This window comes from Taudactylus pleione, unplaced genomic scaffold (assembly GCF_031769625.1).
Source record: "Taudactylus pleione unplaced genomic scaffold, aTauple2 ptg000454l, whole genome shotgun sequence".
NCBI classification, from domain to species: Eukaryota; Metazoa; Chordata; class Amphibia; order Anura; family Myobatrachidae; genus Taudactylus; species Taudactylus pleione.
In genome coordinates, this window is record NW_028284856.1 from 12247236 (window position 1) to 12259566 (window position 12331).

Consider the following 12331-nt stretch of genomic DNA (forward strand, 5'->3'; position numbering starts at 1 on the left):
AACCTAAAGCTGTCCAGTATGTGTAGACTACATACAGAAGCGGCCAGCATTTTTCTTGCATGAAAAAATAAATAAATAAATGCACGTGCACCCCTCTCATTGCAACATGGTTTGTTCTCACCCCTTTTCTTCCATTCCATTGTCGCTCTAGAAAAAATAGTCTTTAGATTATTATGTTGGTCATATCTCCAATAAACATGGATTTCCCATTTACGTCCCCTCCATTAAACCTGCTTCTCTTGAAATAATATAGTGTGCCTTAATACTTTATGGCCCCCAAAAATCATCAATTTCTCTGCTCTCATACCAAGACACTGTAGTCCAGTTGAAGTGTTGTTTTGCAGTATAACCTTCTAACTGATGTTCATGCTGAGGATCTTATTGATTGATATTTTTGTTATTTGGATCTTCTTTAACCCTTTTACTAGCAGATTTAAGTAGTCACTATATTTGGGATCTAGGACAGAAATGCACCAAGCCATGAAATTATCTTTCCTTGAGGCAAGGTAGCATAACCTTGCTGCAAGCAGAAATATGGTGACAAATCTTTATTTAATGATAGCTGCAGGCAGGGCAGAGCATGTGCAGTCTGTCACTATTTCTTGGTCAGATTCCAGATCTCATAGTATTATTAATGCTCTTCTAGCTTTCATTCTGTTATGAACCATCTGCCAATCAACAATATTGTGTACATTTTTAATTCTCGTTATAATATTGCTGGAGAATATGCCTGTTCACAATTGGGTGCAATAATATTGCAAAAGGCAATAAGTTCCATAGAGCTGAATACACTCCCCTTTACTTGGATGCCGCCATAGTCACTTCAGTGCACTTCACCTATATGTTTTAAGTAGTGGCTATTTTTAATCTCCATGACCCAGCCTCATGGGGCCTATCCACTAGGCGACCTGAAAGACTGAACGTCTAGTGTTCAGACTTTCAGGTCGCCGAGGTGCGGTGCCCGCACTGAACGTCATTCAGTGCAGGAGCCCGACCTCCTATCTCTGAACATGCCAAACCTGACGAGCGTCGTCAGGTTAACGGGCATTTTCAGTAGATAGTCTGGGTCTGCAAACACCCAGCGTGCTCGAGCATCGCTGGTCCTTGACTGCTATACATTTCATGACTTTGTGAACAGTACGACCAAAACGTCCTGGTTTTGGTCGGATTGTTCATAAAGTCGTGTAATGGATAGGCCCCTTTACAATTTATATAGTGCAGCTTTCTGCATATATTTTAGATTTTTACGGATACTTCTCATTTATACAGTTAAGTACAATATCCATCACTATCCATCCATCATTAGGAATTCTTTGTTTCTGTAATCCTCTCCAAAAGGAGAAGGAAATGTTAGAAAATTGTATATATATGGCAAGCCTGTGAGTAAGTCCACCATTCTTTCTGCTTTTAGATCAATTACACTGGGTTCTGGTTACACAACATCCACCTATGGACAGATCTGCTTTACCGTGCTCACATTGACCTCATCAGTACACAACAGACTGTTCTGCTCAGCAGTAATCTACTATTGGCACAAGGGTGGCTACCAGCATTACTTATGCTGGGCATACACTATACAATTATCTGTCCAATTTGGCTGGTTGAAATGAAAACCTGGTAATGTATGGGAGCAAATGACAATCGACCATTTGCTCACAAACACTGGAAAACAGACAAAAATGGTCGTTCAGACAAATTGGTTAAAACACACAAATTTAACCAATTTGAACAATTGTTTTTTGTCTGCTTTCCAGTGTTTAAGATCATATGATCAACTGTCATTTGCTCCCATACATTACCAGGTTTTCATACCAACCAGCCAGATTGGACAGATATCTGACAGATATTTGTAAAGTGTATGCCCAGCATTAGTGATGTTTAATTTGCAACAAAGTGTCCACAGCCCTCTGCAATCAATATACATAGAAATATTTGCAACTTGACATATGTCAATTTACATTGTACTGTACTTATCTTAGGAACAACATACAGCAATATAATGACAGTAGGACAAGAGGCAAGGGTAGGGCAACTCATTGTAACTTGTACAATAGTAGACAAAAGACAAAGGGCGCAGGGTTCATGGATAGGGCTAAGGAAAGAAGAAGAGGAAAGCGGACTCTACCTGTAAGAGCTTATATACTAAGGAGTAGTGAACAGTTGGAGTATGAACTGGGAAGTAAATCAGGCCAAGAGCGTAGGGGTAAGTGGAGATTTTACAGATGGGTTGATGGGCTTTAAAGAAAAGATGTGTTATGATTGCCATTGACGGTAGAAAGACTGGGCAGAGTGGGGGAAATCGAGGAGATCGTGGTGAATAGGAGTCTGTGATGGGGGGGGAGGGATGGAGTGTAGAGAAAAATGAGGTTGGAGATGTAGGATGGCAACGGGTGATTAAAAGACTTAAGGATGTTAAGTGATGAAACCAGAGAAGTAGTTTGCAGTGTGGGAAGGTCGACTCTGAGCAGTGAGTGAGGAGAATAAGAGTAGCCGCATTTAGGATAGAGTGAAGTGTTGTAAGGCAAAATCAGGGGAGGCCATAGAGGAGGAGGGGTCTTGTGAACAGGGTGTGAAGGGTTCCAGAAAAGTTTTGAGAATAGGACTACAACACATTTTGGCATGGTGAAACACAAGTGGCACATTTAAACGGAATCGGTATGATTCGGCATTCAAATCCCGACAGAGGAGGAAATCCTGATCGTCCCCAGGTAAGTATACTAATTTTACCCCCTAACACTCCTTTAGGATGCCTAACCCTAACCTCCCCCCCCCCCTGTGCCTAACCCTAATTCCCCCTCTAAGTTCCTAAACCCAACCCTCCCTTCCCCGCTGCCTAAACCCAAGTCCCCCGGGGGGGGGGCTGCCACCACTCTACTTCAAAATGCTAAATCACAAGAATACTTTCAAATTGTTTGCATACTGTTGTGTTGCCTTATGAGGTCAACCTCTATTCACCAACTGTTTCCCAACTCCAGGCCTCAGGGGACCCTAAACGGTGCATGTTTTCCAGGTCTCCTTACAGAATCACAAGTTAAGTAATTAGTACCACTTGTGGATCTTTTAAATGTGTCGATCATTAATAAATACTCCAGCAATGAGGTATGGAAAACATGCACTGTTTGGGTTCCTGGAGGACCAGAGTTGGGAAACCCTACTACACAACTTACAGAGGTATTCAATTTGGAGCGAAATTTTTGGAATCGGCGATAATTTATCGCCGATGACGTCATTTTCGCCGATTTCAATTCTCCCCGTATTCAATTTCAAAGACTTTTCGCAGGTGCGAAAAGTCTTTGAAAAAAAGAAAAACGGGAATAACTTTTCACCATGTTTTACATGGCGAAAAAAAGTGCAGAATTGGGGTTTAGGGGTGCAGACTTAAAAAAAAAAATAGCCTGCACCCTTGCTAATGTCATTTAAAAATGAACTGTGTCAAAAAAAGTTTTAAAAAAAAATAGGGACACCCCAAAAAAAAATTTTTACAATTTGGGGTGAATAAAAAAAAAAGGGAAAATAGTGTTTTAAAATAGGGAAATAGGTTCAGGGCTAGTCTGCAAATATGCGGCAGGTGTATTCTAGAATAGATTATTAGCGGCAGGTGCATTTTTGCAGAATTTTTAAATACTAACTTTAGGGACTTAAAAATTTGCCAGTACCCATTTTCATGTACCCCAAATTTGATGGAACCACTAAAAAAAACAAAAAAAATAACCTAAGTGCTTTTCTGCATCACTTCTTCAAAGTCGGGAAAAAAACTCCTGCTGCGGCTATTTAAAACCCTGACTTTCATTTGCAGGCAAAAACGGGGGTACCCATAGTGATCCCCCATGTATGGACAGCTTTTGGGGGGTCCTACAATTAATTACCGAAAATTCTCGTTTTTTTTTCAACGATCCTAATTCGCTGGGTCGCGCTTTCGTTCATTTTAAATTGAATATGGGGATAAAGCGGGCGCCTGCCCGATACTTTATCCCAGGAAAAGCTCCGATGTGGAGCGAAAAGTCCAGCACAGACTTTTCACTCCCATTTTGAATACCCCTCTTAGACTAGCATGTTTGTGTTCTCACACTACTATTTTGGTGTTTTTTCTTTTTATTTATTCATTTGAAGTAATGTAGTTTAGTTGAAATAAGGCAATCTCTTTGTTTAAATGTAGAACAGTCGATGACTTAGAAACTACTGTGCTTCAAAATAACATGTGTTATGTGTTTTTTTTCATTCAGCAGACAATGTACACTAAAGTGTTTGCATCTCCAATATGCGTAGACAGCAGCACAAAGTAGTCTTGCATTTTAGTGTCACAAATTTGAATTATTATTTTGTAGGACAGTCTTTAAAAAGATTCACACATCTTCAACAGTTTTTCTTCATGTATATAATATTTATATAAAATCAAACGTTAGTCTGATTACTTTTAATTAAAATTGTCTGTTTACAGGTTTGCTATAGCTAGATCTGGGCTTGTCGTCATTTGTATTTATTTGTAAGGCACCACGCATTTCTGCATTTTATTGGTGATTACAAATGTGATCTAAGAATACAGCTGCATTTTATATTTTTGCTCCAGCATCTCCTCTGCAGTATCGCAGTAAAATGCATCAAGCTACTGTGTATCATGCAAGAGAATAACTGGTTAGTGTGTAATGTCACTCGCGGTATTAATGACCCTACTTTGCCAGACTTCTGTTATGTCTTTAGTACTAGCATTCTTACATTGATAATGGAACAGCTAACCTTATGTACTTACAAATTACATTTATACAATAGTTTGTACATTTTGTAACCAAGCGCCATACCACTTTCCATTCTTCAGACTAATGTATCCATAGCTGATCTTCTACCCTAGTCTGCTAACTGCAGGAAAAGGTCAGGGATGTGTCTGGATGGATATTGTTGCTTGGTGCATATCATACAGTGTGATACTGTATGTATGTGGTTACCTTTGTCATGGATTGTGCTTTGTGGTTGTATGGATTGTGCATTAGAATGTAAAAAGTTTTATGGATGCCTAACAATGTACATCTGCATTAAAGTTACCTAACCTAGATTCTGACCTTTATCCAATCCCTAGTAATGAAGTTAATGTACTTTTTCATGTTTTTATTGAATGCATTGATTGTAAGTTCTCCATTAATTCAGGACAACTCTTATTAGTTACTCAAACGGGCTGGGTATGGGAGGCCAGCAGTCGGAATGCCAGCCGTCAAAACACTGACAGCGGCATCCCAATGCTTAGAATCCTGACAGGGTAAGTATACTAACCGTCCCCTCTTCACCCCCTAGCCCTAACCCTCCCCTCCTGCATCCTAACCCTAACACTGCCCCCCACACACATCCTAACCCTCCTAGTTAGTGTCTAAACCAAACCCCCCCCCCCCTTAATACATAATGTACTCGCACAGCTATAGAATAGCGAGCATTATTTCACAGACGCAAAGACAAAGATTAAACCCTGTGATTTCTTGGTAGAGCTATGCAATTCACTGCTTACTTGTATCAACTACAGTACAGAACTTCTAGCTGACAGCCAAAGAATCAGAACCATTAATTAGCTTCCATACAGTAGTTTCAAACTTCTTATCTCATCAGTGAAAGTGTAGTAACTTAAATGAATCCTTGACAGACATTTTAACCCTTTTTATCATTTTCTAATTTTGGAACTGTACAGTAATTCATTTGTTTATTTTGCATAAATGGCTTGGTTTCGGGTTAGCCACAAGGCTTCCTCTGAGTTTAACTCCCCAGCAGCAATAATTACAAATGTGTTTGTGGCATGTCTCTCGCCTATCCTGGTTTGTAGTACTGAAAATTGCTAGTTTGATGTGTAAGCAGACCTTACCAGCCCCCTTGTTACATCTGGTCCAAGTACTGAAATCTAAGCTCAGCATTTTCAGTGGTCCTCAGCACTAGGAAAAGTCTAATGGTGGGTACACACTGGGCGATATTACTGAGCGACTGCACGATTACGACATCGTAATCGTGCAATCGCTCAGTAATCGTGCACAAATCGTGCACTTTTATGTCGGAAACGACCAGCGATGCGCACTCCCGCTGGTCGTTTCCGACATTGTCCATCGCCTGAACATGCAGCACAATCTGACGATGTCGTCAGGTTGCTGCATGTTGGGGAATGTGGGAAGAGAGCACGGCACTGAACCATATCGTTAATGATACCGTTCAGCGGCTGTGCTCAATGTCATGAACGACATTGAGCACAGCCTGCCGGGGACACACTACACGATATCGCTCAGGGAGCATATCGTGTAGTGTGTACGCACCTTAAGGGTTTGCTTACCATATATTGTCGTGTAGATACTAATTACGCTTTATGGCCACCTTTTGTGTGCTTAGTGAAGGTGATCTATTTAGTCATATATTCTTGACGTAAGGGATCACCAATGTACTTTATAATGCAGGCAAGGTAATTCACCAGCCAGTTCATGTATTTCACCTTAGTAGCTATGAAGCATTGTGTGTGGGGTCATATGGCTTTACATTTCCTTTGGACACCCAGAGTGGTGTGGACAAATTGTCCGAGTTGTTTTGGTAGCTGATAGCGGTGGTTAAAGATGGGACAAATATTTATTGATGTAGATGAATAGATAAAAAATTATATAAGAAAATATTTTAGGAGTACAGGGGCGCGGTCAATATCCCGACCGCTGGAAGTTAGGCACTAGGGGGATGGTTAGGATACTGACCAACAAGTGTCTGTATCCTAACCCTGTCGGGATGCCGAGCACTGGCATCCCATACCCATCCTCTTTGTACTTCTAGTAATTATAGAGAGATTTATTGGGAAGAATATTACTAAAAGGTGACAATATACAATAGTGTGGCTGATAGAAATAAACTCCATTTTTTTTTTTTTATGAAATACTGATTATAAGAATGAAAATGTAAGTAAAGAAATAGTGGTTGTGTGAGTCAGTATATTTCTGTAATACCTTATATGTATGACCAGTGGAATATAGTAAATGAAAAGAAAGAATGTGTATGAATCTCGGAACCTGCTGACGATGCTTTTATGTGGAGAAACATTAGGACAGAGGAACGATCACTACTTTACACACCTTTTTATTTCATTATTTTTATGTTAAATCAATTTCATTTTATTTTTATGAATATTTTTTTACATTCATCATTTCCTCTCACTGTAGATCACTAATCTCTGTACGTGCTCTGATATAATTTTTTTTTTTTAACTTTGTAATTGTCATATATCCCATTGGGATAAAACGAGCTATCTAACTAAAGTATACAAACTCATTTCAGGTGTTGGCTGTGTGCTTCCTATCTGTGTTAAAATGCAGATCTTTTGCAGGTTTGTTTTTCTATTCAAATGGCAATATATATATTTCAAGATATTTTTACTAGCTTTAGTACAACAGCATTTAGTTCCCCTCGTTCTTTTTCATCAAATTGAGCAAACCTGATGCAATATTTGTTATAGCGCCCAATGTTTGTGATGTGGAGCATGCTTAAATGCAGAATAAAAGTGTACCTGGAAATGAGTGTAAAATGTTTGTACTGTAGCTATGGTGCTGTGAAAGTGTATTTGTACACCATGTACTTGTTTGAATAAGACCTATGTTTCTACAGTAAAATGATAAACGTGTTCACTTTGTACAGGACAGTGGAATGAGGTGCATTTATCAGTGTTAAACACTTTGTTTTATACAGTAATGCCTCAAACTCCACAAAATCTGCAAATCTGAGTGAAATAACCAGGAATAGTGATTACTGAGCATATACGAAGGTGGTCTTTGTTCTGTTGATTACAATCCTACAATATAACAGAAAAAGAACTCTGAAAAGGTGAAGAGAAGTACGATTTTAGAGGTATGCAAGCGAATGCCCAGTTATAGGGATCAATCCAATTGTCTGATGATCTTGCGGGTGCGAGTTATCGCGACAACAGCCGCACTTGACGGCAGCCCGAACTCGCTCAAAAGTGCTCGCAGCCCCACAGCGGGCTGCAAGGGGTGCGAGATGAGGCACCGTTGGTGTTTTAACGCCGTGGCAACGGCAACTCACACCCTTCGTGGCTAATTGGTTTGACCCCATAGTGTACCTCATTAGAAATGGAACATTAAAAAGCATGCTAAATGTCTACTTGCTAGTTACAGTATAGTACAGTGGTTCTCAACTCTCAGATTCCTAGGTTTCCTGTGCTTTCAGTAGATAATGTACAAAATGTACTTCTAAGCTAAAACTACAGATCATTATCATTAAGACACTACCTGCTTAATTCTAATTTGCAAACAATTTTAATGTCACTTTAGTAGCCTGAAAATTAAAGCATCATTTCCACGATAAACAACTCAACTCATTCTATGATTGTGAAAATGGTTTGGGGGCGTTGAAGGACATCTGCTCACTAAGGGGCTTATGTATTAATAATCGCAGAACTGCCGCGATTATTAAGGTTCCAAAATAGCCGGTGATATTTATAATTTTCAATGAAAATATCCCAGCTATGTACTAAGGTGAACCCGCAGGGACAGCAGTTGCAGTAACCGCTGTCCCTGCGAGTTATAATCGTTACATATTGTAGAAGTCTTTTATGTTTGTGAAAGACAGCTCTTGGGGGAAGCTGACACTGTGAATGCGTACAGCAGTTTCTACATAATTTCATGAAAAATAAGCTTGATACATATGGGGGTATCCGATTTAACTGTGCTAATTTGCTGCACAGAAAGAAATTATAAAAGCCTCTTTATCGGGCTATCCGATTATAGCCTTTTTTTTGGTGCAGAAAATAACTGTTTCTCGCCTGAAAATACATAGGTCCACGGCTTTTTCCCTAATCCTATGTACTTTCACTGCAGTGGATGACAAAAACAACCCTTGCTGTCACCTCCTGAGGCAGGGGTAAAACAACCCCCTTTAAGTGCCTGCATCGGGGCTAATACGATGCCGCCCATAGTCTCCTAAGTGAACATATAGAATATAATATGGATAATGGAACAAGGGGGGGGGGAAATAAATGACCAACATTTGTTCTGTCAGTGAAGGTCTTGTAGATAAATAAATAGCCCTAACAGCCTTGTCCTTTCATGCTTATAAACTTAGAAAAGGGGAAGTCTGAATAGATAATTATTTAAAAGCCGTTCTGTAGATTGTAAGCTTTCAAGCAGGGCCCTCTTACCTATTTGTCTGTCTTTTATTACCCAGCCTTGTTTTATTACTGTTTGGTTTACAATTGCAAAGCACAAAGGAATATGCTTTTGCTATATAAGATAATTCTGAATCCGTTAGTCACCTGCTATTTTGTCCTTGTTATACTGACGTCCTAGTGAAATTAGCTGCTACTGTTACTATGGTGAATTTGGTATTTGCATTGTAGATGTAACAGATGCACAACGCTGTGTAAAATGTATATAACATTGTACTTGTGAGCTCTGCATTCACAATAACTTTTGCCTTAACAGAGGTCTGGACAAATATCCGTTCCCAGGTCAACTTAAAAGAAAAGGAAAAACTTAGTGTTAAAAAAAAAAGAAAAAAAACTTTGTCAACTGGGGTTATGGAGAAAAACTGACACACGTAACACCCCTTTTACACTAAATTCCCGGGTACAGCCCTGGTCACCGAACACGGGTTTTAAGCCATGTCACAGCAACTTGAAACCCGTTTACAACGCAGATTGGACCTGGTTTATTGCTTGGGCTTCTCTGCTGCCGGCGCGTGGAGATGACATCACTTCCCAGCATCGATAAGCCGGCTGTTTCTATGCTGTAAACGGGACCCGGGTCACCTGTTTACACTGTCACGTAACCCGGGTCCAACCCTGCTTGGTACTCGAATTGGATTGCCGAGGTCACTGGATATGAGTTATTTTTCGGTGACCCTTTTACATGAGCCGCGACCCGGGTTTACATGTCAGTATCCCGGGTTATTTGGCCGTTGTAAATGGGGTGTAAGGAAAGCTAGTCAGCCGCAAATTGCATAGAGAAAATGAACACATTTTGACTAGCTGATTTTGCTATTTGACTTGCTGGTTTTAAATAGTACTATGAGAAAAATGGTGTTCTCGCTGCAGTATTTTTAAGTAGCATGTAGCAGTATATTGAGTACACCGTGGAGGGCTTCTACACTTTGTAGGGACCCAGGGCACTTTGGATGCAATACTGTAGGGGTGGGGGCAATGGCAGCCGTATTGTTTGGTAAGGGGGGGGGGGGGCTGGCTGCTATACTGAGGGGATATGATGAGCACTATAATAGGAGGGGGGCCCTGGCTTTGTTATACAGTCAGGGCAATAGTGCTGGTCTCAATTGCAGTCTGGGGACACTAGCTGGCTGGTGCGATACTCTCTTGGACTGAGTCATTATTTTTTTTCTTATCAGTCCTAAGTTCTACTGTTTAAAATAGTGTAGTGCAGAGATTATAGTTTTTTATTTTCTGTATTTTGACCTGGTCTTCCATGGAGCAATTATGTGCTATAGTATGATCAATTTACTCTACATGTTTCCTCAATACATTTTCTTTTTAAAAACGATGCTTGCTTTTATTTTATGTGCATCATATAAGTATATTTACTGACTTTGCAATTCCATTTTATGTCCTATTTATTTTGCCAATAATCCATTTAATTATCCTGTCCATTATGCCTGTGGGTCTCTGAATGTTACTCTGACGATGGCGTGTGTGGTTGGAGAGACTGAAATGTAATCATACCTTGTGGCAGCTGGAAGGTTAATTCAGGGCATCCTTCACCTTTCCCTAGTGCACATCTTTCATTTGTGAGGACTTTGATGTACACCCTTCCATGATCCATCAGTAACTCTACCAGAGAGATCCACATTAGCTGTCATCTATTTGATGAATATAATATTCACACTTAGAAATATAGCACAAAAGCAAGCACATATCATGTCTCCTGTGTCTCTATTGTATGCAGTCTCTATTATCTACTGTATTTGTGTTGCTCATGAGAAAATGCATAACCAAATTGCTATGTACAAAGGAATCCTAGTAGGCAAATGTATTGTGTATGACATCCATGAGAGAAGCTTGTTTGTATAGGTTAGGGGTGGGGCACAGATGTCACCATAATTTGTACCATTCAGGGAATAGCTCTGTGACTTTCTTTTGTGTGAATGCTCTATCCTTAACATGTTCGGTGTGATTGCCCACACACGATAGAAGAGGGGGTGTTGTGGGAAGCAAAGGGACATTGTCTGTGGCTGGCATGCAGTTATCGGAGCAGAATGTTTATCTGGACACACGATTTAACATTCATTGGCTGTCTAAAGAAAGCCATTTCATGGGAGGATTGGACAAGGAGCTGCGTCAATTTGCTGCCCGTCTCCAAGGCACTGATGATGCTGCCTTCACAATCTGGCTAACGTCACTGCTCCATCACCCATCCTGGGTGTGGGCTTGTTGCTCTCCCCCTTTTCTCTCTCCTCCTTTTCTCTCTCCTTCGTTTTCTCTCCCTCTCTCACTCTCTGTTTTATTTTGTTCTTAGATAGCTTGTACATTTCTCTTTCTGCCACCTACTCAATGCTAACAGCATGATATTTTGCAATCATTTAGGTGAATACAAGAAGGACGAACTCCTGGAAGCTGCCAGGTGAGTGCTCTTTAAATTTCCAAAGCTTTTCAGGGGAGTGATGGAGGAGAAGGGGGGGGTTGTGGGGTAATAGGATAGAGGCGGCTTCTAATAGCATTGCAGTGTTGTTGCTGCTCACTCGCACACTCCACAGCTGGCCAAGTTCATTAGTATGGATCTTTGCACACTTAGCTGCCTGTGATAAACAGAGCAGTGGTTTCATAGACCTGACATGCCGAATATTGTGGCTTTTAGCTTCACATTCTTTGATTGTTTTGCTGTAAGCTAATTCCTAATTGTGTGACAGGCTTCCTCATTAAATGTCAGAATATATGCCTTTCATAATGATTTTCTTCCGTACTGTTGCAGTTTTATAAAAAAAAAAAAAATAATAATGAAAAAGCCTACTGTTATCTTTCATAAAGCATTCTATCAAAGCTGAGTGGTGTAAAAATAGTCATCTCTTCATGGTACACATACATTCATTAAGTTTGCTGATTATGGTAATTGTAATTAAGTCATAATATCCCTTCAGTATTGAGGTAGTGACTTCCTCTGTCTCCGAAGTGCATGGCCTTGTTTAGATGTCTTATCACTTGTGGAATCCTTTCGCTGTTTTATTTTGTATATCTATTTTTAGAAAGGCTTACAACTTTCTCTTTGGAGTAAGGCGTGCTATTACGTAAAAGAATGAATTTGTTAGATGGGAACGATGTTGCATACCAGTATTTGTTAGGATGTACTGTCGGTGAGCATTACTAATCGATGCTGAA

General features: G+C 40.1%; 1 protein-coding gene across 2 annotated transcripts in view; it reads left to right on the forward strand.

The window, feature by feature from the left end:
• TNKS (tankyrase) overlaps positions 1-12331 on the forward strand; it is a 252832-nt gene that overhangs the window by 95248 nt on the left and 145253 nt on the right. For both annotated transcript variants that reach the window (XM_088448391.1, XM_088448392.1), the window contains exon 4: positions 11543-11579. In XM_088448391.1, coding sequence (XP_088304517.1) covers positions 11543-11579 — 37 coding nt within the window. The remainder of the gene's footprint in view (positions 1-11542; positions 11580-12331) is intronic.